Raw genomic sequence first — 27056 nt, 5'->3', positions numbered from 1 at the left:
AAGACTGAAGTCCAGCACCTATGGGTGGCTCCAAGCATGGCATGTGATAGAACAGTAGTCCTGGATGACTTGAACTGGGTGATTAACATGCTTTTTGAGTTACATTCCTTTCAATGGAAAGTACATGCATTCGGATATATTTTAAAGAGATACTGAGCATAACTCTCAACATTCTGGGCAGTCTTGTTAGAGTCCCCAGCACCTTCTTCCCATTCAGTGCTCCTCAACATCACCCTCGTCTAAGGCTCCATCAGGTAAAACGGCCGAGTAGAGGTGGATTTCTTGCAAACTATGAACCTCCTCATGTTAGCAACCTGCTCGCTGCCAGCCTTTGCATCTCTCAGTTGTGGAAGGAGTGGGGACTTGGGCATGCTCCTGACATTGTTCTTTCAAGTTCTGGATATGCCTGAGACACCATGTGAATATTTATTGACTTGTATTGCACAAACTGTATCGACATAATACAATATTAAATAGGCTCTCAGTACTGGATGGACCTTAGAGGGTGGTTGATCCTCCATTTAAATACCACACAGCTTTGTTAAATATTTAATGAATGGCCAACAACTATTTCTATTAATATAACCAATGTGCTGTCCCTCCGGAAGCTGCTTGTAGATTTGTGATCTCAGGAAAGCCCTTGGATTATCTTCCTCCCATCAATACCAGTCACCCCCTAGCACCACTAAGGCTGGGAGATGGCGAATGCCAGGGGAGCCTGTCACTTCTGCCATTTCTCGGCTCTGCCAGCCCTCAAATCTAAATTTTTTTTTGCATGTGGATCACCCAGCATCTTGTTAATATGCATATTATGACTCAGTAGGTCTGGAGTGAGCCTGGGGCTCTGCATTTCTAACCAGCTCCCAGGTGCTGCAGGTGCTGGGCATGGGCCACTCTGCCCAGCGAGGCACCTGGGAGCCTCAGGGTATAAGGAGTGGGGCCAGCCTCACCAAAAGCTCCAATGAGGCACCTCAGGCACAAAATGGCAGGAGGCGCTGGCTCCGAGTCACCCACTGCAGCTCCCTCTCTGGGCGGTACAGGTGCAGAGTGGCCTTGATCCCCAAGGAATGGCACTTCCTTAAATTTTGCACCCTGGGTGCCTCCCTCAGCTCACCCTGATCCCAGGCCTGGAAGGAGGCTTTTGCTCCAGGGGATTTGGGATGAGCTGGGCTGCTCTGACGGAGTCACCCAAGAGACTCCTGGTCCTTCCTGCTCCTTGAGCCAACCCTGGACAGGTACCCAGGCCCATCCAGTGACGCCCCAGTTCACCGGGTTAGGGCAGGACTACCACAGCTCAGCCCACACTGTGATTGCCTGGGAGGTTCATGATTTTAAAAAGAATGTTTCTGGAGTGTTTTCTTCTAGTACTTTGTGGTGTGATGTGTGCTGTGTCCCTGTGGCAGTGAGCGAGGGGACACGGAGAGGGTCACAGTGGGCCATGACTTGAACCCAAGCAATCCCCTTAACCACTTGCTCAAATGAAGCGAGACTGCTGGAGCATTCTTGGGCGAGCTTTTTTATTCTGATGTTTTCCCCTCCAGGGAGCTTTCCGTGGATAATTATGCTCTCCCCGATATTTCAGCGGTGTGAGGAGAGACTGCAGAGCCTCTGCCACTGGCATTCCCATCCTCCTTCCTCTGCTTTCACTGTCCTCTCTGCAGGTCTCGAACTCTCCAATAAAATCAAAGTATTGAAAGGCAGAGAAGAGAGGGACAGCCCTGGCCCGGTGTTTCAGTTGGTTGGAGTATTGTCCCATGCACCAAAGGGTTCCAGGTTCGATACCCTGTCAGGACACATACCTAGGTTGTGGGTTCAATCCCAGGTTGAGATTTTGGAAGGGGTGTATGCTGGAGGCAACTGATTGATGTATTGATGTTTCTCTGTCACCCCCCCCTCCCCCGTCTCTCGCTCCACTCTCTCTTCTTCCTCTCTCTCTAAAAATCAATACAGACATACCCTTTGGTGATAATTTAAAAAAAGAGAGAGACAGGGTCAGTTGGTTAGCCCACCATTGACCAGGCCTCCTCCAGGCATGGACTTTTTTGTGCAGTGGTCCCAGGTGGGTGGAGGTCTTGTAGGGAAGGGACTCAGTGTGGGCTGTACTTTTCTTGTCCTCCTGCCCTCCCTCCCCCCCCTCCCACCCCTCCCCCCCCCCCCCGCCAATGGCTCTCCCAGGTTGCTGGGAGGCAGCCTGGGTCTGGAGTGAGGTGCCCTGGTAGGTTCTCTGTCCACTGTCACAGCCTTTTTGAAATTAGAAGGCCCTTCACACAGGCCATCTCCACGCCTGGACGCTCACGCCTGACTTGCAGAACACTGAAACACACTGTCACCAAGGCCATTGGGAAGTTAATGGTTTTCTGTTGACCTTTTTAGAGGTTAATAGAACCTATAAAAAGCTGCTGCTGCTGTGAAAGGTCCTTCATCACCGGGACTTCCAGGGCCCGCCCAGCTTCCTGGCTGGCACTGGCTGGTGGGGGCGGGCTGTCCTGCCTGCTCAGAGCTGGTTCTGCAGCCTGCCTCTGACTTCCCCCGCTCCTTTGTGACCGCCCAGCTCCCGAGGCCCTCAGTGCACATGTGCCTGTGAGCACATTCATGCACATGTACACACACACTCAAACACTGCCTGTGGGTGGGTGTGTAGTGTAAGCCCTGCCAAGTGTGTGCTCACAAAGAGAGGGGCGAGGACAGAGATGAAGTCAGTGGGGAACGGAATAATCCTGTGAAAGCGTCTGGTTTAGAACACCAAATGGAGAACTCATGTATGCTTGCTCACTTACTCAGTAATTTTTCCTCCTGGGCCTGGTTTCTGGGGACTGTTTGTTAGTACTTAACATTGTTAAGATTAACAATAATATGCACATGGTGCATTTATCTCAGGAATTAAAGTCTGCCTTCTTTGAAAGCCTTTAAATATATTGAAGCAAAGAGAAAAAGGAGAGAGCGTACCCATTATACAGATTAAGAAACTAAGGCCCACGAACACACCATGATTTCCTTTTTCTTACCATGTTGTGGATTATATGGAGGTTTGAGCTTTGTTCACTTTTATAGCTCCCTGTCAGTGTTTCTCTGGTGACTTTTAAAAATATATATTTTTTTATTGATTTCAGAAAGGAAGAGAGAGAGAGAGTATGATGAGAGAGAATCATTGATTGGCTGCCTCCTGCACACCCCCTACTGAGGATTGAGCCCGCAACCCGGGCATGTGCCCTTGACCGGAATTGAAGCTGAGACCCTTCAGTCCACAGGCCAGCGCTCTATCCACTGAGCCAAACCAGCTCCAGTGACTTTGATGGGGATCCTGTAGGTCCAGAGCAGCACTCCCCAGTAGAATTTTCTGAGAAAGTACAACCATATATTCACCATGTATAGAAGTGAGGCTATTCTTGAACATAGGATCCCAAATGATAAATCTGAGCAGGATTTCTGTAAAATGTCAAAGGATGACATTATTTCAGACTCATTCCCGACTCCTACTTCCTTAATAGTTCTTTTAACCCAAACGTCTCATTGCTGCAGGAAAAAGGCCGCAGACCTCACCTAAGCGAGGATTAAATAAAATTCATGAAAGAAAGTGAGCAGCTACAATGCCTGATGCAATGGGGGAAAGAAAGCAAGTCAGAGCCACCCCATTTTCAGCGGACATGAGCCGCTATGGCCGTGGGTGTGCTGTGTTTGCCTTGGAGAGCAAAGCGCACTCCCTGCTCTGAGGGGAAGCCTCTGATGCTCCTGGAAGGTTGCCCTGGTGATCCTCCCCTCGCACGGTCATAAAATATGTGCCTTCACTGATTAGGAGCAAATGTCAAAGTGTCCACCATGATGGAAGTCTCTGATTTCCAGGGCTCTGTGCATGCGGCGGGAGCTCATGAATCTTTAATGGATGGCCTATATTTAGGGGCTTTCAGTTTCTGAGGGCGATCAAAAGCTCTGCAGAGACGGAGTTCTCCCAGGGCCCTCGCTTCTGCCAGGACCAGTGTCTATTTAAAGCACACCTCGTCTTGCAAGCATACAGAGATTCTGCTGGCCATGAGAAACTGTCCTGGACCTGCAACTAAATTATAAGAGCTTCCTCAAAAAACTGTTGATTAATTTATCAAAAAGTGTGGTGATGACTGTCTACTAGGTGCTAGGCACAGTGGTGATTTAGCCGGGACCCCGACCTCTGCACCCATATTCTAGTCAGGAAACAACCAACAAGAAAACAAACGATCGAGGAAATTACAGGCTGTGATAATTGCTGTGAAAGAAATAAGCAGGGTAGCGTGACATGTTTTAAGCACAGAAATGGCATGACCTGGTTTGCATTTTAAAACACTGAGCGGGCTGCTGGGTGGGGAGATGAGTTAGTTGTAAGGCGACAAAAGTGAAAGCCAGGACACCAGTTAAGGGGCCAGTTCAGGGTCAGGGAGGAAATGGTGATGGTAATAGAGGCGGAGAAAAGAGGGCAGATTTGTAATATATTTAAGAGTAAAATGGAACTTGACGATGACTTGGACAGGATAGCAGAAAGAAAAGATGCAAGAAAAACTCCAAAATGTGTGGCTCAACATGCTGTGGATTGTTGTAACATTTCTCGGGACAGGCAAGATGTGGCTACAAGGGACAGGTTTGGGGGCAGTAGGGAGAGTAGCGAGTATACTGTCATCTAAATGATCTAGTGTGGATGCCATCTATGTGTGGATGTGCCTGGAGTTCAGGCAGGAGGTGCAGCCTGGAGCTATCCATTTGGAGACGTAAGCTTACAGATGGTGTTTAAAGCTATGCGCTGACCTGGAAAGACATCACCATTTAGAACCCAGTGGAAAAGGTACCAGCAAAGGAAACCAAGACAGGTGGCCAGTGAGAAAGAAGAGAACAACATCCCGGAAATCACTAAGGAGGGAACGAACACCTCATCAGAGAAGCATGTGTGGAGATGTCTGACCATGGAGCCTGTATCGACCTTGAAAAAGCAGTTTCAGGAGGAGGTTAGAAAGTGGAAAATGGGTTGAATGAGTCAAGGAGTAACTGAGTCAAAGGTTAAGGCGAAAACGTGGAGTTTAGTTTTGCAAGTGTTTCTTTGAAAACTGAGCACAGACATGGGATGACCCTTAGATACAGAATATTTTTGGATGGAAATTCTTTTTTATTCTCCTGGTTATTTTTTTATAATTCTTTATTGTTGGAAGTATTACATATGTCCCCTTTTTCCCCCTTTGACCCTCTTCAGGCCACCTCTACCCCCCTGCCCCAGGCCTTCAGCACCCTACTATCTGTGTCCATGGGTTCTGCATATATGCATTCAAGGGTTTGGGTTGATTACCTCCCACCCACCCTCCCCCACCTTCCCTCTGAGATTCCACACTCTGTTCCATGCTTCCATGTCTCTGGATCCACTTCGTTCATCAGTTTATTTTGTTACTTAGATTCCACATATGAGTGCGATCATGTGATACTTGTCTTTCTCTGACTGACCTATTTTACTTAGCATGATACGTGCCAGGTTGCTCCATGTGTCAAAGGATAAGATATTTTTTTACTGCTGCATAGTATTCCATGTTATAAATATACTACAGCTTTTTTATTCACTCATCTACTGATGGGTACTTGGGCTGTTTCCAGATCTTAGTTATTGTAGATTGTGCTGCTGTGAACATAGGGGTACATACATTCTTTCTGATTGGTGCTTTGGGTTTCTTAGGATATATTCCTAGAAGTGGGGTCACTGGGTCAAATGGCAGTTCCATGTTTAATTTTTTGAGGAAACTCCATACTGTTTTCCATAATGGCTGCATCAGTCTGCATTCCCACCAGCAGTGAATTAGGGTCCCCTTTTCTCCACATACTTGCCAATACTTGTTATTTGTTGATTTGTTGATGCTAGCCATTCTGACAGGTGTGAGGTGATAGCTCATTGTTGTTTTAATTTGCATCTCTCTAATGATCAGTGACTTTGAGCATTTTTTCATATGTATCTTGGCCATCTGTATGTCCTCTTAGGATAAGTGTTTAGTTGGGTCCTTTGCCCATTTTTTAATTGGATTGTTTGTCTTTCTTTTGTTAAGTTGTATGAAATTCTTATATATTTTGGATATTAACCCTTTGTCAGATGTATCATTGCCAAATATGTTCTCCTATACAGTGGGCTCTCTTTTTGTTTTGTTGGTGGTTTCTTTTGCTGTGCAGAAGCTTTTTATTTTGACCTGTACTCGGAAAACTACAGGACGTTGAAAAAAGAGATAGAAGATATAAACAAGTGGAAGAATATACCATGTTCATGGATTGGTAGAATCAACATCATTAAAATGTTCATACTACCCAAGGCAATCTACAGATTCAATGCAATCGCTATTAAAATACCAACAGCATATTTCACAGAGCTAGAACAAATACTCCAAAAATTTATATAGAACCAAAAAAGACCAAGAATAGCTGCAGCAATTTTGAGAAAGGAAAACAAAATTAGAGGAATCACAATACCAGATTTCAAGTTATACTACAAATCCACTGTAATCAAAACAGCCTGGTGCTGGCACAAGAACAGGCATATAGATCAATGGAACAGAACAGAGAACCCAGAAATCGACTCAAGCCATTAAGATCAATTAATGTTTGACAAAGGAGGCAAGAACATACAATGGAGTCAAGGGAGTCTCTTCAATAAATGGTGTTGGGAAAATTGGATAGATACATGCAAAAAAAATGAAACTATACCACCAACTTATACCATACATAAGAATAAACTCAAACTATATAAAAGACTTAAATGTAATTCATGAAACCATAAAAATCCTAGGAGAAACCATAGGCAGAAAAATCTCAGACATCTCTCATAGCAATGTGTTTACTAATACATCTCCTAAGGCAAAGGAAACTAAGGAGAAAATAAACAAATGGGATGGAAATTCTTTAGAATATGTGTTTGCTGATCAAAATGATGGACTAGAAAGGGAGACGTGATGCTTCAGAAGCAGAAGGGAAAACTGTCCAAAATCCAGGGGAGAGGGAATGACCCTCAGAACACGTGGTCACCAACCCTCCTTTTAAAGCAGCTGAGACATTTCCACTTTAACAGCAGGCAAGAGAGAATATGGGTGTAGATTGAGGCAGCCCGATAGATTTGGTGGAGGAAAATGAGAGCCAAATTGCTCCTCTTTTCTACGAATACAGCATAAGGCAAAGTGATGAGCTGATGAGAGGATGCATTTGAGGACAGAGAAGGAAGTAGGAACCCAGAGCAGAGAACAAGTTTACATAGAAAATGTCATGAGATCACCCAGCTCCCTGGGTGTCCCTTTGAGTTTTGATGGCCCATTTGAGGTGAGCCTGCTAGCCCAGATCTGTCATCTTTTATGACCTAGTAACTTGATCAGGTGTGGCTCAGAGTTGGGTTTAACCACAGTCCAAAGTTTTGTCACTTGAGTATCACACAAGAGGAGAGGGGCAAGAAGGTGGGGTATTTTAAGAGGAATAATTAGAAGAACAGGCGATAAAACCTAATGGGCAACAAGGGAAGGGAAGTAAGGAAGATGATGGATAGTTAAGAAATTATTGTAGCAGTGGAGGTTCTAGAGTAAGTGGAGGATAATGGTCAGAAAGGCTGCTTGAAACCAAGACATAGTGACATCATTAATGACACAAGAGTCAAGGCTTAGGAAGGACAGACAACATGAATGTTGAAAGTAATAATATCAGTAAGGTGGAAGGTTAGAGCTCTTGATGGTCATGGCCAGGGATGTTGATGTCACCATGATTTTGACAGGAGCGGAGATGGATAAGCAGGGACCAAGCTGAAGTTGAAGAAGGAAGAGGAAATATCCAGTGGGGAGCTTTCATGGAAATGAAAACTATCTGGAATGCATGAGTTTTCTCACTGTTTGGGCCTGGAGCCAGTGTTTTACTTAGTGCTATAGAAGCTTCTTGGAGAACGGCATGTCCCCAAACTTGAGGACTCCTAGCTGCCCCTGACCAACCTGCAGTGCAAGGAGAAATTAGCACATGCTCACAGTACTGAGCAGGGGTATTCCACATAACTGTGTACATGCTGAGTGGCCAAACTCATCTTGCATGGTGCATTCACCTGGGGATGCCAGGGACCCTGAGGACCAGCCCAGCTCTGCCAGTATGTCCCTGTATAACTTTGGACACATGGCACCACCTCAGTTTACTCATGCATACCATAAGAGAGTAAATGTACTTCTTGATCTAGAGCAGTGGTTCTCAACCTTTCTAATGCCGCTACCCTTTAATACAGTTCCTCATGTTGTGGTGACCCCCAACCATAAAATTATTTTCGTTGCTACTTCATAACTGTAATTTTGCTACTGTTAATGAATCATAATGTAAATATCTGTGTTTTCCGATGGTCTTAGGCTCTACAGCAGCGGTTCTCAACGTCGCGACCCACAGGTTGAAAACCGCTAGCAGCGTTGCCTAAGACCATTGGAAAACACAGATATTTACATTACGATTCATAACAGTAGCAAAATTACAGTTATGAAGTAGCAATGAAAATAATTTTATGGTTGGGGGTCACCACAACATGAGGAACTGTATTAAAGGGTCACGGCATTAAAAAGGTTGAGAACCACTGATCTAGAGCCATTCTTTCTCTAGCTTTCCATGATTCTCATTTGTGTCTGGCCTGAGGTCTCTCTCCATTAAGTATAAAAACTAGCATACCTCAATTTGTTTATATAGATAAAGGATGCCATCAATTTATGAATATTTGCAAAATAAAGTATGTTGTCACAAGCCCATCCAAGGATGTCAGCTTGATATCTTCAACTCTTCAAACCTGGGAGTATTCCCAGGAAAAAGGGACACCCATTTGGTTGTAAAGGGGTATCTGTCCATATTGACCTCCTCCCTGCAACATTAGAGGTGCTTTCAAGCCCACCAGGGACACCTGCTTGAGGAGCTCCCTGCAAGCTCAGGTTGTTCCCACAGTCTTGGGGCTGTATGGGTGTGTGTAGAGAGGCCCTACAACCCTTGCCCTTGCTCAGTACCTTGGAGAGTTCAGCTCTACCTGTCTTATCTGTTAGGGATTCAAACTAGGAGCCAAAGTCCTGCCCACAGTGTGTCATCCAAACATCGTTTCTTTCCTGTCTGCTGTAGAATTGCTGGATTTATCGGCTCCCCAAAGCAGAGTGGCTTGGAATGTGGTTCAGAGGTGACAGTGCCCAGGAGGCCTGGCTCAGATCTCAATGACTTTAGGGCTGGACTTCCTTCTCTGAGAAGGGAGTGGATTGAAACTAAGAGGCCAGGCTGCCCTACCCAAGTGTCAAGAGAGGGCTCTTCTCTCTCCTGAGTAACATTTGCCCAGAACCTACACTACGGACACATCCCAGTCTGGGAAATGACTGCTCAGATGTACAAGGTTAAGTTTGTGCCCTGAACTGTCCCTCCTCCATTGTACAAACATTCACATGTACACATGTAGACATGACCAGTCTTGGCTAACACCAAATCCAGGAAATTAGAACAAACTGGACTGACCCACACTCAGCTCACCTCTGTGTCACCTGTGCCTAACACAGGACTTGGCATTAGGGGGAGTCTCTCTGCTGTCCCTGCACGTGTCAATCTGGCTGAAAGTGTCTGCAGTGTGTGGCATTGCTGTGCGGTCCTCACAGATGGGAGATTCTAGATTTGCCGAATCAGTACTCTAAGTTACTGTTCCCGTCACTCCATGAATGTGGTCCTGGAATTGCTTCAGATTTCAACCTTAATTAACATGCCATGAATATCATCTTTGGCACCAATTTCTTCTATGGGTTCATTGCTAATACATTTTTTGTTGTTGTTCTGGTGGCCAAAAGTACAGATGCTATCTCTGAGAACATTTCTAGGTGTTGATTTTATGTATGTAACAGGAAATGGGGCAGGGTGGCCCTATAAACAAGCTGCCCGGGAGGGGAGAAAACCCCAACTTGTCACTTGTAGCTCTTGCCGATTTCTGTGGTGTGAATTCACCCACAGTGGCCAATAGCAAGGCAATAACAATTTAACCACTGGCTTGTAAAAGCCCTGAATGTTTAACACGTGGCTTTAGGAGGTGGCAGCTGGTGGCCAGGCCCATCAGCTTGTGGAAGGAAGTGGGGATGAAGAAGTAGAAGCATGCAGAACGGTAGCAGTGTTCCTCCCTTGATATCCTGGGGTCACAGCACTCTGCATCAACAGTTGCTATTTTTTAATTAAAAAAAAATTAAACTGAGTGAATGCAGCCAGCTTATATCCCTGTGCTCTAATTTCAATGTTCCTTTACAATAGAGCAAGATTTGAAAATTAAAAATATATAAATAATAGTCTGCAAGTCTCTGCATGACAGAGATTATTCTTTACAAAGGAATTTGCCATGTACTTCTTTAAATACCAAGTAATCTTGGGGTTTTAAAGTATTCTACTTTGCAAATCTTTAACTTACTATTTCTTAAAAACATTCCTCTTGTAGAACAGTGATTCTTAATTCGGAAGGACCCACTGGGGTGAGAGTTGAATGCTTTGAATTAGTGCTCACGTGCCATTTTTGTGGAGATGGTGTAGCTTTCAACAGATTCTTAAGTGTGTTCATTACTTAAAAGGTAATGGCCTGTGCCACCCGTGACGGGGCCCTATGTCATGTGTGTCATACATGTATGTGTGGTCGGTTCTGTGGATCCAATGAGGTGTTTCAGTGGAAGCACACCTGAGTGATGCAGACTTCCTCTGTATGAGGGTCACCTTTACCTGCCAGAGAGACTGGGCTTGCCTTGGGCGAGCAGGTGGCATGGGCTTTGTTGGGAAGGATCTGTTTTTGATGACGGCAGTGATGATGACAACACTTACGCTTTACATTTGTGGGGAAGGATACCGAGAGAAACAGAAACCAAGCCAGAGGCTGGAAGCTCATTACCTCGCTTTCCCACACTCAGCTCACTCTGCCTGCATCAGTTCCTGAGTGTTATGCATGTTCATTTCACCGGGGCTGTGAAAGACAATCCTCCATGACAATATTAACTGCGGTGGAGGGCGTCTCTCCATAAGTTTATCTCAGTTTCCTGGATAATGGGGGGACCCAGGTCTCTACCTCTGGCCTTGCCAAGGACTGCGAGGTTTCCTGCTGGAGGAAGGGGAGTGTGTCTGGCTGTCTCCCTTCCGCTGCCTGAAATGGCAGAGCCAGTTATGGTGCAGTGCACGCCCCTCAGTGGTGCCCATGAGCACACAGACTTCCCAGACCCTCCCAGGTCTCTGGGTCAGCTTATTTTCACGTCCGCATAGGCCCTGGCTGTCAGCCATGGTGGGAGCTGCTTCTAAGGACCCCAGGGAGATTGAGGAGGAAACAAGGAACCTTCAGGCCATTCATTGCACAGAGCATGCAGCCGCCATGGCTCCTACACAGGTGTTGGCGGCTGTGTGTTAAAATGGCCAGGCTTGGGGGCCCCCTGTATCTGGCATCAACATTAGTACTCCTGACCTCCCCTCCTCTCTCGAACCCCCAGAAGCCAAGGGTACTGCTTCTGAGACTTGGCGCTCAGGGTGTTACTTACACGTTTGCTATAGTTACACATTGGCAGTGTGTGACGCCTCACCTCCACGGGACTCTTGGGGATTTTAAACCCATGTCCCTTAGAATTCTGTAGAACAGGATCAGCAGAAACTACTTATTTACATTATAGAGGTAAGAAAATTGAGGCTCAGAGTTTTATGGAACTGACGGGTCAGAGCTCCACTTTCTTAACTCAGTTTGCCCCTGTTTTCCCAGGAGAGATGATAGCTAAATCGTAGTGGCAGCCATAGTCATGACAACTGACTCTTCATGACCATCTTCTGGAACTGTGCTCGATCCTGTATGTGGCTTTTCTTCCTCCATCACACAACCGCCTATGACATACGTTGAATACTGTTAGTTTTCCCATTTCCGAGGTCACACAGTGAGTCATTCACCCACAGCCATGTAACTGGGGAGCCAGGACCTGAGCCAGCTCTCCTTCACCTTACTAACCACCTTCTGGTAGGTTCCATGTAGTGCTTACAACACCCTCCCGGGGGAGCTGTCAGTGCTTCCACGGAGGGTCTGGTGGCTCCTTTGCAGATGCTGGCGAAGAGCTCCAGAAAGTGCCCCAGAGGAGGCGTAGCAGGGCTCGGGCCGGCGCGGGCCTTGGCAACAGGACCTCTCCCTGTCCTTTCCAATCACATCAGTCTCTAATTTGGTGGTTGGGTCTGCAGAGACTTCTAATTAAAAGATGGATTTTTTAATGAACTTTTATTAATTCAGCAATCTGCCTGGATGCTGAATTGTCATTTTTGCTAATAGAGAAAATGGTTTGGTTTATTTTCCAGAACAGTGGAACTCACTCAACTTAATTAAACTGTCTGAGGAGATTTTTCTACTTGTCTTACTCCACCTGGGCCTGGGAGCTCGCTGCATGAAACTGTCAGCCATAGTGGCAACTGGAGTCCAGTTTTTCTTTTGAAGTCGGTGGATTTGGTGTCAGGAGCTTCTGCGGTCCCCGTGGCCTCCAGGGGCACAGCCCGAAGCAAGGCCCAGCAGGATGCACCTACACTTTGTGATTTCAGGTTTTTGAGAAGGCCCCCAGGTTCATGGGGCTCCTCTGCCTGGGGCCGAGTAGCCAGGGGGCTTGGAGACAGTATCTATTTCCCAGTGGCTTAGAACTTTGTCATAACCCAGACTTTAAAACCTAGCACAGAGCATCCTGAAAAGAAAATTATTAAAAATTCACAACTGCTAAAAAAATATTAACTAAATTTGGCAGTAGATTAAAAGAAACATCTCTCAGGAGCAGGTAAGAGTTCATCTTTGTGCTGCAGACTGATTTATAGTAGAGTATCTACCATAGTCATACATCACAGAGATGTGTCTCCGTGGAGAAAAACACTATATATAAATGTTTATGTTGATAGAAGTGTCTCCCAATGTCAAAAACATGTTCTCTCTCTGACACCAGCAGTCAATGGTAGAGGTGACGAAGATACTCGCAAGCCCATGAAAATCACATCTGTGGCAGAGAATGGCCCCCACTGCCATTTTTATCTCACATGCTGGCTTCAAAGGACCTAGTGAATACCTACTTTAAATACTATTATTTGCAAAAAAAAAAAAAATCTATTGATAAACTCTCAACATTAATAAGAAAGTTTTAAATGGTCAGATACAAGAAAAATATGCAGAAATGAAAAGGCTTTCCTAAACATTGACAGTGACCAGTTAGAAGATACACTGAATCTTTTACTTTGAAAATAACAATAAAGAAAGCAGTAATGAAATAACTAGAATTGAGTTGGACAGTGCGCGACCTGTATAAAGGCAACTTCCACATGTATCTAAATATATATTAACATATTTTAACAATAAATGTTCTTGGGTAGAAGATAAAAAGCATGTTTTAAATTTAATTTAAAAGCCTGTAAGATTTATTTTTAAATTTACCTGAATACCAAATAGTATTTTGAGGAAGAGCAATGAAGGAGCATTCACTGTACTCTATGCTGAAATATACCTTACATCTTATTGATGCTCCAGCATTAAACCTGACTAGATGAGTGGTATACAGTAGATATCCAGAAATGACATTAGGACATGAGACTAATTTTTAACTAAGGAGACAGTCCTGACCAAGGCAGAAGCGGGGGAGGATTTTTAGAAAGTGTGTGGGAAAACTGGCAAATTACTTGGGAAGACTCAAGTAGGATTTCCACCTCACCCGGTATATGCATTAGGCTCCTTTATCCACGGTTTCACTTTCCGCAATTTCAGTGACCTGCAGTCAACAGCAGTCTGAAAATATTAAACGGAAAATTCCAGAAGTAAACAATTCACACATTTTAAATCTTGCGCATGATGAAATCTCACGCTGTCCCGCTCAGCCCTGTCCTTTGACTCACCCCTTGGTCCAGCTTATCCACACTGTATATGCTCCCTACTTGTTACTTAGTAGCCATCTTGGTTATCAGATGGATAGTTGGGGTATCCCAGTCTTGTGTTCAAGTAACCTTTATTTTACTTAATAATGGCCCCAACGAGGAAGAGCAGGGATGCTGGCAATTCAGATATGCCAAAGAGAAGCCATAAAGTAAAAAGATGTATGTGTGGGTATAGAAAAAAACATTATACAGAGAGTTTGGTACTATCCCAGTTTCAGCCATCCTTGGGGGCTCTTGGAATGTATCTCCCTCAGATAAGGGGACACTACTGTGGAGTCCTCCTTGCTCTGACTGCTCTGTCATACCCAAGCAATCCACTCATAGCCAGGGGACTATAAGCCGTCTACACCCCCAGCATCTGTCTTGCTGGCCTTGCAGCCGGCTGTGTGCATACACCCAGAGGTTTATTTTGATGAGCAGTTGCTATAAACCTAAGATGTTGGTGATTAGATAATAAGTCTGAGCTTGCCTGCAGTGCAAATCCTGGACTTGATTAAAAAACAGAGATAAAGGAAGTCCTGATGTTTTTAACTACTTGGCAAATGACTTTGTTTTTCTACTGTGCAATATCAAATAGAGGCCTAAATGTAAAATACAAAACTATAAAACTCATAGAAGATTACATAGAAGAAAATCTAGGTGGCATTGGGGCTGGCAATCACTTTTTGGAGACAATACCAAAAGCACGATCCGTGAAAGAAAGAAGTTGGACCTCATTAAAATGAAAAACGTTTCACTTCTTCAGAAGACACTGTTAAGATGAAAAGACAAGCCTGGGAGAACGATCTTTGCAAAACACAATTTTGATAAACGACTGTATCCAAAATATGTAGCATTAGACAAGATCTTGTTGGAGAGAGCTAGATGTATGCTTGGAGGTGGCTGCAGCAGACAGGGAGGGGAATTCACTTGAGAGTACATGGCCTTTAGAACAAGGAGAGTGGAGCAGGAGGGATGTCACCATCCATTGTTACAGGAATCCAGACAAGGATCCTGTCCCAGGTGCACAGAATTCCAGAGGCGGCCCCTGGAGGTGGGATGCCAGCAGCGCATGCTTGTCCATCCTCCCTTTCTCTTCTTGTACCACTGTCCTGCCTCTTCTGGGCACCATGTGGGAAGAAGTGAGCGGGAGAGATTGGAAGAGGAAAGATGACAGAGAAGTGTGCTTGTCATGGCACCAGTCGGGGGACCTCCTAAGACTTGCCCCTGTGGCATTGTGGCAAAGGAGAGCTAATGGGTTGAAGAAACGAGGCGGGATCAGGCCTCCTGATTTGGAAACCGGCTGGATGTGATCCAGGTCATGTGTGGGGATGGTTCCAGATCTTCTGCAGCTGTCTAGGTGCCATTGCCATTTGCAGAAATAATAAATGCAGGAGGAAGAGGCAGGTGTGTGCAGCTGGAGGGATCTGCAGGGAGCAGATTTCCAATGTAACTGAAGGCAAGTTCAGTCCACAAAAAGGGGAGATTTTTAATAACAGATAAATGAATTATCTGGAAATATTTTTGAGTTACAGAGTCTCTCTTCTATGGTATATGTATGTGTTAAAAGAACTCTGAAGAGCAAGAACAGTGCTCAGCCTACAGTTTAGCATCACAGATACCATAGTCCTTGGATGAGGGAGATGTTTCAGCCAGGGGTCAGCTGGCTCCTCCTGACCATACTGGCCTTGCCTGTCAGGAGGGTATCACGTGCCCTGTGCCTAAAGAGCAGGTGTCGGTGACCTTACAATAAAGGCAAATGGCTTGAATAGGTTCTTGCTTTCCTGGCAGTTTTCCCCATTTGTTGGCCTTATGCATGACTATAGCATAAACTCTGTACATACTGTGTACAGTGTCAGACTATTTAGGTTTGATGCCAAGAAGAACTAGATGACCTACTGGCTTTGAGGGTAGTGAAAGTAAGTGAAGGAATGTGGTCATCAATTTCACAAGAGACAACCTAGATAGGGGGATTAAAAAACAAACTTGTCCAGAAATAGCATTCCAAGATCCCTGGACATTAATCCCCTCCCTTGGAAGGCCTGAGGAACCCCATCCATGGTGTCAGCAAGAAGCCCTCAGTCACTCTTGCCATCTGTCATCTTGATCATCTGTAGGGAATTCATGTAGTGATCTGAATACAGAGGTCATCCGTCGGGGTTCGGAGCCAGGGGATGACCTTGTATGGCTGCATCTGGTCTGGCCCCAGCCTTTCAGCAACTGATAAATGGCCCGCCTGTCCGCCCACCCCCTGGGAGAAGGGACGTGCAGGCTCAGGGCCTTATGGATTTCCCATAACAACAGATGCATCTTTGGGGCTCTATTTTTATTTCAGAAGTGGCCTTCTGACCCAATGCAGGTCTGTAAATCAGCTGACAAAGCGTTTTGCTGCTGTTGTGCTTGGTATGATCCTTTATGCTGTGGCTTTTCTTATATTTGACGTGGAGAATAAATACCCTTGTGATCCCAGAAAGCATTGGTGGCTATTGGGGAAGTGACATGGAGAGAGAAGGAAATCGATACAAGGTGTGGTACCGAACGAGGAGGTTGCTTTGTGGGCTCAGTCCTGCTGGGGAGCTCCGGACACGGTGTAGGAGGAGGAGGCTGAGGCTTTAAACCTCCAGCTCCATCCGTCATTGGCATCCCTCCCCCCCCTGCTCTGGGGGGCAGTAGCCTCCGAGCTCTTCTGGTCTGCCCCACTGTCCCACCTGCGGGATGAGAGAGCCCTTGAGTGGAGAGTCTCAGGTGCTTGCATCGCATGAGGACCTCGAGTGCTCAGGGAACACAGCTGCGATGCTACACTCAGGTTTTGAGAACCTTGAAAGAAAATACCGAGGGGCTCTGACTCCAATACCTGCTGTTCAGCCGACTGGGCAGGCTCGGCTCTTCCCAGGAGAACAGGGCCGGTTGTAGATATTCATACACGGCTTGCAAAACCCAGGAAATGTATTTAAAGGGCTTAGCACAGGGCCTGGATGAGAGAGTGTAACATATTTTACCCCGTAATGGTGTTATCATACTTGTCTTTTGTCACTTTTTTTAAAGGGAAATTTGTTCAATACAATTTGATTTGCAAAATGTGCAGTTACTAGGAGAAGGGTCTTAGGTCTCTGACGTTAAGATCAGTGAGCTAAGAGAAGGCATTTCACCTCCCTCGGCCCATTTTCTCATGTGGAAAGCTTGGACTAGGGGAGAGGCTCCAATCATAATGACTATGAAACAGTTACAAATAGAGCACAGTGCTTTATTCCCCATTGTTCTTTTTGCTTCCCAAACCCATTTTCACACACCTTTATGACCTCGTCTTTGGAACACATTTACATTATTGGAAATAGCTGCATGAATTTTGCTTTTTTTTAAAAAAAAAGATAAATAACGATGCCCAGTTTGAGGTACATTCTCCAATTAGGAATTGCCTAGCAGGCTGTCTAGCTGAGAGGTGGTGGCGTCCTCAGCTCTAGATCTAGTTCTGTGCCTTTTTCAGACAACTATCCCATTTAGGTCACAGAGGATTCCAGAACATTCCTTAGATCGCAGAGGATTCCAGAAGATTCCTTAGACCCCGTATTACTTATCCTCACACTCAGCGAGAGAGAAGAGTCTGTATGCTGCTGATCTTGGAAATGGGAAAGTCAAGGATGGTTGACTTACCTGAGTTCCCTGGGTTGTGGGCTTACTACTAGTAATCTGAGAACTGTGTTTAATGTTCAGGAATCTTTGGATCCTGGGAGACCTGTCTTTCCTGGCAGTGGGGCTTTGGTGTTCTCCTAGGAGGCTTTGAAACAACACAACTGAGTTTAGTAGTGTAAGAAAAACCCCATAGAATGCAGCAAATGCATATTGACTACCCCTTTTAATAAAAAGCCTCGAAAATACTTTGGGTTCTTGATTGGAACATTATAAATGCTCATTTTCCCCACCACCTACTATATGTTTGGACTTTCAGAACTTCTTGTGGCTGCATATTCATTGAAGGAACCATCATTTTATGGAGCATGTTCAGGGCATTGTAAGGGGAACTTGGTAGTCAAATACGAAGGAGAAACAGCTGCTGTATGTGGAGTTGCCAATGCAGAGGAAGAAACAGACAGCTGAGGTACTGCTCTCAGGAAAAGATGCTACATTGCCCCAGCTTGGATGTTAGTGTGCACCAAGTATGTTGAAAGAAATAGCAAAGTCATGGTAACTAACATTTATTGAGCAGTTTCTATGGGCTGGATACTAGTTTCAACACTTTACATGCATTATGGCTTAGTTTTCCATAGCTCTATGAAGTATAAAAGGCAGCAGCCACAATTTTAGATGAGGAAATTGAGACCTGAGGTTGTCCAACTGGTGAGTGCTAGAGTCAGAATGAGAATCCTGTAGGCCTGGCTTCAGACCCTACTGAAAATCCATTCTGTGAATATAAGAAGAATCTGATAATGTTGGAGAGGAGGCCCAGGAGGGCTGGGTCTGAGCCAGGGGGCATCAAGGTTCAGGAAAATTCAGGCTGACTCCCATTTTTCAGGAGGTGCTGGGGAAACAGCGGTCCTAACAGTGGTCCCAGCAGTCCATAAAGAGGATGCAGGATGAGAGCCTTAGGGGTGGGTAGCTCTGCGATGGGGAGAACAGAGTGAATCTGAGTTGGAATATGGGGAGTAGATGTGGGTGGACTAGCTGGGGAGAGTGTCCAGGGGAGGCTCCTGGGAAATTAAGGAAGTCAAGTCAACCTTTCACCCCACCCAGAGGCAGCCCGGTGGGCATTCACGGGCTACCTCGCACATGGCCCTCCTCTCCAGAGTGGGTGCTAGGGTCTCCGCTATTTGACTCCCGCCCTTGGGGTTCTCCTGTGAGCCCTAGACCGAGCTGACACCTCCTCCTGGGGAGCCACAGAGTCTTCACACTCCCTGTGTCCAAACTGACCCCTTTACCATCCCATAGACCTGGTCCTCCTCCTGGGTCCCCATTGTCTGTGTCTAGCCCAACCCTCCCCACTTTGCTGAAGACAGAAAGCTGGCCTTCCTCCCAGAACAAGCCTCTCCCTCAACCTCATGCCAGTTCCCTGATGAGTTCTCTGGCTGTTCCTCTGCATGAGCTCTAGAACCTGGCCCCACCCGCTCCACAGGAGTGCCAGTGCTGCCTCCTCTCTCCTGGCCCGCGTTGTAGCCGCATCGCTTCTCTCCCCACCAACACTCTCCCCGTGACGGCCAGAGAGACCTTCCTACAAGTTTAACCTAATGCTGCAACCCCTTTTGAAAAAACGTAAGTGACTTCCCATTGCTCTAGGGGTAGAGGCCAACACTCCTAACCTGGGCCGCTGGCCTGAGTGGTCTGCCTCCCTCTCCGCCTCACCTCCTCTCACACTCCGTTCTCTTCTCCCCTCCAGACTCACTCTCCTTCTTCAATTGATTAAACACCATGTGGGCCTCCCTCCCCTGGTCTTCTTGAGGCTTTTCGTTTTCCCAGACAGTTTTTTCTCTAACACTTATCCCTAATCACTCCTATTCTTCTTACCTCCCTATGCAGGCAGGGGCATCACAGCCCGCCTTCCACAGGCTCATAGAGCCCAGGAAGTATCTTCCTGGTGTTCATCATAGTTAAAAAGTTGCATTCATTAGTGAAGCTAAATTACTAGACAGTAATCCTCCTGTCCCCAGTGCCTAACAGATAGCAGACACATAACAGGTGCTCAACAAATGTTACATGAATGAGTGAATGAATGAATGAAAAGGAAAGGAGGGAGGGAGGAAGGGAAGGGAAGGGAAGGGAAGGGAAGGGAAGGGAAGGGAAGGGAAGGGAAGGGAAGGGAAGGGAAGGGAAGGGAAGGGAGGAAGGGAAGGGAAGGGAAAAGAAGGGAAGGGCGGAAGGGAGGAAGGAAGGAAGGAAGGAAGGAAGGAAGGAAGGAAGGAAGGAAGGAAGGAAGGAAGGAAAGAAGGAAGGAAGGAAGGAAGGAAGGAAGGAAGGAAAGACAGACACAAGCCTGGAACAGTGTCACTTGCTTTCCCAATGGAGACTCTTCTTGCTTCTGTGAGAGCAGATCCCATACCTTGCCGAGATGTTCTGGACATTGAGATCATCTGCTGAGAGTTTTCCTCCAGCCGCTAACTTGGTGGGGGTCTCACAGATCTCAGGAAAGACCCTGGGCAGAGTTTGGGGACCCCAGCACATGGCTCAGTCAGTACAAGGCTCTGCAACTGTGCACACTGAATTGAATTGCAGGGTGTGTGGTTCAGTGCAGAGACCAGCTCAGCAGATGGGAAAGTGCGCTGAGTTACAGAAACATGCCATGGTGTCGCTGTGGGCTTTCCCTCTCTGAGGCCTGGAAGGCCAGCACAGCTGGGCTCACGTGGCAGCACACCTGTCTCCACTGCAGGGATCGAGGCTGTGCAGCAATCAATTACCTACTAATGGTTCACTTGTTTGCTTGTAATTAATGGCTGCTGAGGCCAGGCAGATCCGGACCAGTGATCAGTCCTGATTTACTGGTCAAACTGCTCCACTGACCAGGGACTCCAGGAGGCACCTGCACTCAGTCACCAATAATTCTTCTCCTCCCTGTGCAGTGTAGGTTGACATTCAACAAGCAATAGCTCCTTGGGAGAGTTTTGACTGCACTTAGCTTTCCTTGGAAGATTTTTGACTGCACTTAGCTTTCCAAAGTAGTGGTAAAGGGGACCAAAAAAGAGAGTTCTTTGCTATTAAAACAAATGGAAAAGAAATTCTAGAGGCAGCCAGCCTAAGACACTGGACACAGAATTTGGCTATCACATTTCAGTGGCTTCTGGGGTTGTTGAGTATATGTTTTAACCAAACCTAAATTTAGGGTTTGGAATGTTTGGCAAGATCTTAAGGGTAGGTGGCATTGTTGCCAGCTGTACCAGCTGGTTTTCTTGCCTTTGAGGTTAAATGATGCTCCAGATGCCCAAAGGAGCTGCCTCCTTGGTGTGAGCACTGGAGTCCCTACTGCTGGGAGCGGAAGGGAAGCCGGCAGGTCTGCGGGCCAAGTGCCCTGAGCCCTCAGAGGATGGGCTGGTGTGTTGGAAACTTTGAGAAGGGGCTGCCTCTGCTCATAGCTCAGCTTCTCACAACTGCCCGGCCAGGTTGGGTTCACACTATTAGGGCTGGTTCCAGCTTCATTCTAAAGCCACACCGGAAGGCAGATCCCAGAGCATCAGAGGGAGCTGAGGATATAACTTCAGCGATGAGCTTGAAGATGGGAGACAGAGGCTTCCTGGAAACAGAGGTCCTGGGTGGTGTTTAAGGGTCAGCTGGAAAGAAAATGGCATTAAAACATACTAGAATCATTAAAAATAGAATTACCACATGATCCAGTGACTCCACTTTTGAGTATTTATCCAAAAGAATTGAAATCAGGGTCTCAAAGACATATTTGCACACCCATTTTTGCATTATTCATGATCGCCAAAAGGTGGAAGCACCTAAGAGTCCACCGATGGGTGAGTGGATACACAAAATGTGATATATATTGGAATGTTATTAAGCCATAAATAGGAAGAACATTCTGAGATATGCTACAACAGAGATGAACTGTCAGGGTAGGAGGCTGAATGAAATAAGGCAGTCACACAAAAAGACGACGAATACTATATAATTGCACTCACATAAGGTACCTAGAGTCCAGTTTAGGTACAGAAGGTAGCATGGTATTGGCCAGGAGCTCGGAGGATGGAGAATGGGGAGTTGTGTTTAATGGGCATAAAGTTTCAGATTTGCAAGATGGAAAAGATTGGCTTTACAACAGTGTGAATGAACTCAACACTACTGAACTATACACTTTAAAACAGTTAAGATGGTAAATTTTATGTATATTTTACCACACTTAAAAAAATTAAAACAAACTTTTTTTAAAACATGAAAAAATCATCTCATCAATTATAAGCAAAAGTGCAAATTGAAGTTACACTGGGCACCATTTTAACTGCTTCATAGTGCCAGAAGTCCAAATGTTAGATAATTTGATGTGTTGGCAAGGGTATGTGGATCAGGCACTCTCATACATTGCTGGTGGGTGTAAAAATCGGGGCAAACCCTTTGGATGGCATTTATTTCTAACAGTTTTAAAATGTGCATTGCTTTTAGCCATCAATTCCTCTTCTAGGAGTTTATCCTCTAATTGTCCAGGTGCACAAAGAGATATGTACAATAATGCTGCACAGCAAACGAGTGGAAACAATCTAGATGCCCTCCCCAGGGCACCAGGAGATGGTTCGTTTCTTTACTGGTACACCAGGCAGCGGATGAGGCTGCTGGATTGATGTGCCCATGCCAAGAGATTTCTGATGTTAAATGGAAACAGCAGCATGCAGACCACTGTGTTATACTAGCTACCATCTGTGTAAAGAGAAGCGAGGCTGTATTCATGCCTACGCGCTCATCTGGGCACAATAATATTCATACAAGGGCCCAAGAAGAGCAGCACTATGATCAAGTAGGATTTATTCTAGAGATGCAAGGTTTGCACAATATCCATAAATCAATTAACATGATACACCACATAAACAAATGAAGGACAAAAATTATATCATCACCTCAATAGATGCAGAAAAAGCAATTTGACAAAATTCAGCACCCATTTATGATAAAAAATTCTCAGCAAAATAGAAATAGAGGGAATATACCTCAACATAATAAAGGCCATATATGACAAACTGACAGCCAACATCATACTTAATGGGGGAAAACTAAAAGCAATTCTTGTAGATCAGGAAAAAGACAGATGTGTTCCACTTTCAACACTCTTATTCAACATAGTACTCAAAGTCCTAGTCACAGGGATCAGACAAGAAGAAATACAAAGTATCCAAACTAGAAAGGAAGAAGTAAAATTATAATTATTTGCAGATGACATGATACTATATATAAAGAACTCTAAATACTCCACCAAAAAACTTCTGGAACTAATAAGTAAATTCAATAAAATAGCAGGATACAAAATTAATATTCAGAAATAAATTGCATTTTTATATACCAATAATGAACTATCAGAAATGGAAACTTATGAAACAATTGCATAAAATAATACCTAGGAATTAATTTACACAAGGAGGTAAAATACTTGTACTCAGAAAATTATAAGGTCCTGAAGAAAGATATTGAAGAAGATACAAGTACATGGAAGCATACATTGTGTTCATGAATAGGATGAATTAATATCATTAAAATGTCCATACTACCCAAAACAATCTATAGATTCAATGCAGTTTCTATCAATAAACCAGTGGTGTATTTCACAGAACTATGATAAATAATCCAAAAATCTATATGGAACCACAAAAGACCCTGAATACCCACAGAAATCTTGATAATCTTGGTAAAGAAGAGCAAAGTTGGAGGTATCATGCTACCTGATAACAAACTATACTATAAGGCCATAGTAACCAAAACAACATGGTACTGGCATAAAAAAAAAAAAGACATATAGACCAATAGAACAGAATAGAGACCCCGAAAATAAACCCACACCTTTATGGTCAATTAATATATGACAAAAGAGGCAAGAACATACAGTAGGATAAAGGCAGTCTATTCAATAAATGATGTTGGGAAAATTGGACAGATACATGCAAAAATAAAGAAACTAGACTTCCTTCTTACACCCTCTACAAGAACAAACTCAAAATGAATTAAAGACTTAACTGTAAGACTCAAAATCGTGAATCTCCTAGAAGAAAACAGAAGCAGTAAAATCTCTGACATTTCTCTGAGCAATATTTTTTCTGATATATCTCCTCAGGCAGGGACACACAAAAAAAAGAACAAATGTGACTACATAAAACTAAAAAAGCTTTTGCACAGCAAAGGAAACCAACAAAATGTGAAATCAACCTATTGAATGGGAAAACATATTCACCAATGCTACATCTGATAAGGGGTTAATATCCAATATTTATAAATAACTAGTGTTACTCAACACCAAAAAAATAACATTTTTTTAAAAAATGGGCAGAGAACCTTAATAGACACTTCTCCAAAGAAGACATTCAGATGGCCAATAGACATATGAAAAGATGCTCAATGTCACTCATTGTCAGAGAAATGCAAATTAAAACTACAATGAGATATCCCCTCTCAACTCTCAGAATGGCTATCGTCAATAAATCCTCAAATGACAAGTGTTGGCAAGGATGTGGAGGAAAGGGAACCCTCATGCACTGTTGGTGGAAATGCAGATTGGTACAGCCACTGTAGAAAGCAGTATGGAGTTACCCCCAAAACTGAAAATGGAACTGCCTTATGACCCAGAAATTCCACCTCTGGGAATTTTGAACCACATAATGTATTACGTTTTTTAAGTAAATCAAACAATATTTAGAAAGGTAAAATGAAAGTATTCATTAAATAATTGAAGAGAAATAGAATTTATTTAATCAGTAGAACCAAACAAGTCTTTGTCAGCAAGAAAATGGTGCCTGGGTCAGCAAGATTCCTAGATCTAGCACAAGTACAGAGGAAATACTGGGCAGCTTGGCATTTTTGACGTGAAAGGAGAGAGGGAGGGCCTGGTGGAGAATTTGGGAGGAATCTATACAGAGGTCATATAATAAAACCATGTGAGGGAGGTGGTCTGATGGGGGATGTTAAATTAACAGAAAAGAAGACACAGCTGATGGTAGCAGGATTGACATGGTCAAGGTCAGGGAAAGCTTGCCAAGGAAGATGGTGACTGAGCTGAGATCTAGAAGATGGTTAGGAATTAACTAGCGAAGAAGGGCTGGCAGGCGGTGCAGGCAGCAAGGGAAAGAGCACGTAGCCCAAGGCCACATGACTCCTACACAGCAGAGCCAGATCTAAAACCCGGTTTCCTTAGACTCTGGAGTCCAGAATTATTTCTGGACCCTGAGGTTGCTGCTGGGGCTGGTAGGTAGCTCTCAGAATTAAATGGTTGTTGGTTCTGGTCTCTTTGCCATGATGACAGGAATCAGCACCAGCTGACCGGGTGACCAGCTGGATGGGAGAGCCTTACAGGTGTGAGCCATGTCTTTGTGGGCCATCTCAAAGACTCTCATTCCTGTCCCCTTGAGCGAGTCACCGATCAGTCATCATCCCAGATCACATCTCTGACATCTCACTCGGGAGGACCCGAAGATCATAGAACACAGCCTACTGTGTGTACGTTGAAGAAGCACAGAATGCAATGGTGGGTTTTTTTAAAGAGTGAGCAAGATAAGCAAACAGGGTAAACATTGCCTAGTTACTTACAGGTGACCACAGTGCCCCATGCAGAGTAGGTCCTCCAGAATTTTTATTGGATGAATAAACCACGTGCTAAAACCATGCTGTATAATAATAGTCACATGTTTACTCCTTTAAGCAGCATTTGCTGACCATTTTCTGCACTCCTAGGACCAGGTTGAGGTTAAAAGAGTGAATGTAGCCCTGGCTGGTTTGGCTCAGTGGATAGATCGTCGGCCTGCAGACTGAAGGGTCTCAGGTTCGATTCTGGCCAAGGGCACATGCCTGGGTTGCAGGCTCGATCCCCAGTAGGGGGCGTGCAGGAGGCAGCCGGTCAATGATTCTCTCTCATCATTGATGTTTCTATCTCTCTATCCCTCTCCCTTCCTCTCTAAAATCAATAAAAAATAATAAATAAATAAATAAATAAATATAAAAGAGTGAATGTAAGAGGGTGGGTGGATGGGTGGGGAAGAGGAAGAGAATCTAGGTGTTTCTTATGGGATGTCAAGGGGTTAGAAAATAGGAACACGGTGAGGGGGTCATGAGTCAGAGTTAGGGATCCAGTGTTAGGGACACACCTGTCATGTCAAACTCCTCCTATGCCCTGCCCCTGAGAGAATGGTTCAACCCTCCCCACCTGGAAACAAGCTTCCCAGGACCTAGGGTGTGATCTGTGTGGAGGCAGAAAGGACCAGTGGTTACTGACCTTCCTTTCGATGGGCATCCGTCTACAGCTCTCAACCTCGGTCACCAGACCTTCAGTGATGAGCAAAGATGGCACCTGTGTTATCTGCATATTTAGACCCCTTGGCAGTCCCTCCCACTCCAATCAGCATGTCTGTAGAACACGGGTTGCACATTTTACCCTTTGCCGTGAAGGAGAGCAGCAGCCCCCTGCAGAAGTCACGTTGGGAGCCCTTCCGTGGAGCAGCAGTGCTGGGCTTGATCTGGGGGGTTCACAGTTGGCAGAGGAAAGCTTTGTGCACCTGAATCTTTGGGACGTCTCAGCATGGATGCCTGGTTTCGGCCAAACTCGTTACCTCCTAAGTGACAAAACCTTCTGGGAAATAAATTTCTTATTAAAATATAAAACCTCCCCATAATCCCTCTTCAGATTTAAAAGGGGGATTTGGAAGAAGGAATCCTATCCCGTTTTAACTATTTCACAATGTTTGGGTGGATGAGGGAAGCAATACTATTTCTTGGTGCCAAATCTGAGTGTGATTCCATGCTGTCTGTCAGTTTCTAGGGCACACAGCCTGACAGCAGCATGTCTCGGGCTGTGGCATAGCTTGGAACAGAAGGAGCTCGAACCGCTGGTCCAGCTCTGGGCTGCAGTGATTTCGAGGGAGGAAAAGAGGCAATGCTTGCTCTGGTCATCCCTTAGTGCGCAGGGCCCTGCCTTTCCCAGTTGGTGTGCATTTTACATTTCAACGAGATGCCTCATTTCATTGGAGGATTGAGTGCAAAAGCCAAGCTAAGGGGTTGGCTCAAGTTGGGTTTCCCAGAAAGATTCTGGGCCAGCGATTTGCTGTTGGAGAGTCTCAGAGAAGGGGAGTGAGAGCAGCAGGGTCAGGCAGGAGAAGCAGTCAGCACAGATGTGTCCTCAGCTGCAGATGGGCCCCAGCCCGATCTCCCGGGGCCCATGGAGAGTGGGTGGCACCCTGAAGTTGTTCTTCCTTGAGCAGAGGATTGGCTGCACACCCCCTTGGAGTGAAGATTTGATCTTCCAGACATTCATGCTCCTGGGCTGAGGGCGGTTCTTAGGAGGAGAATGGAGTCGGAGCCATCACCAGGCAACATCCAAGGCACTGGGTGGTGGGTGCACCAGCCTGGTGAAGGGGACCTAAGCAGGCACCACTACAGGGGTACAGGCCACCCTGCTGTCCTCTTGACTTCACTGGGTGTGATAAAACTGCAAGGCCCTGTCACCTTTAAGATGCTTATTCATCTGTCTGTGAGAGGTTCGCTTTCCTTTCCAAGCCTTTATACCAGGG

At 45.3% G+C, this 27056-nt stretch overlaps 1 protein-coding gene across 3 annotated transcripts in view; it reads left to right on the top strand.

Annotated features, from left to right (window-relative positions):
* SLC24A3 (solute carrier family 24 member 3) overlaps positions 1–27056 on the top strand; it is a 493522-nt gene that overhangs the window by 246774 nt on the left and 219692 nt on the right. Inside the window, exon 1 of one of the 3 annotated variants that reach the window (XM_054724362.1) lies at positions 19038–19125. The exons of the other annotated variants lie outside the window; for them this stretch is intronic. Coding sequence (XP_054580337.1) covers positions 19101–19125 — 25 coding nt within the window. The 5' untranslated portion in view covers positions 19038–19100. Of the gene's footprint in view, positions 1–19037; positions 19126–27056 lie in introns of those variants that run through there. 3 annotated transcript variants of the gene reach the window in all.

The sequence above is a fragment of the Eptesicus fuscus genome, chromosome 12 (genome assembly GCF_027574615.1).
Source record: "Eptesicus fuscus isolate TK198812 chromosome 12, DD_ASM_mEF_20220401, whole genome shotgun sequence".
NCBI classification, from domain to species: Eukaryota; Metazoa; Chordata; class Mammalia; order Chiroptera; family Vespertilionidae; genus Eptesicus; species Eptesicus fuscus.
The sequence above is the reverse complement of the archived record's forward strand: the minus strand, read 5'-3'. Positions and strand labels throughout refer to the sequence as shown.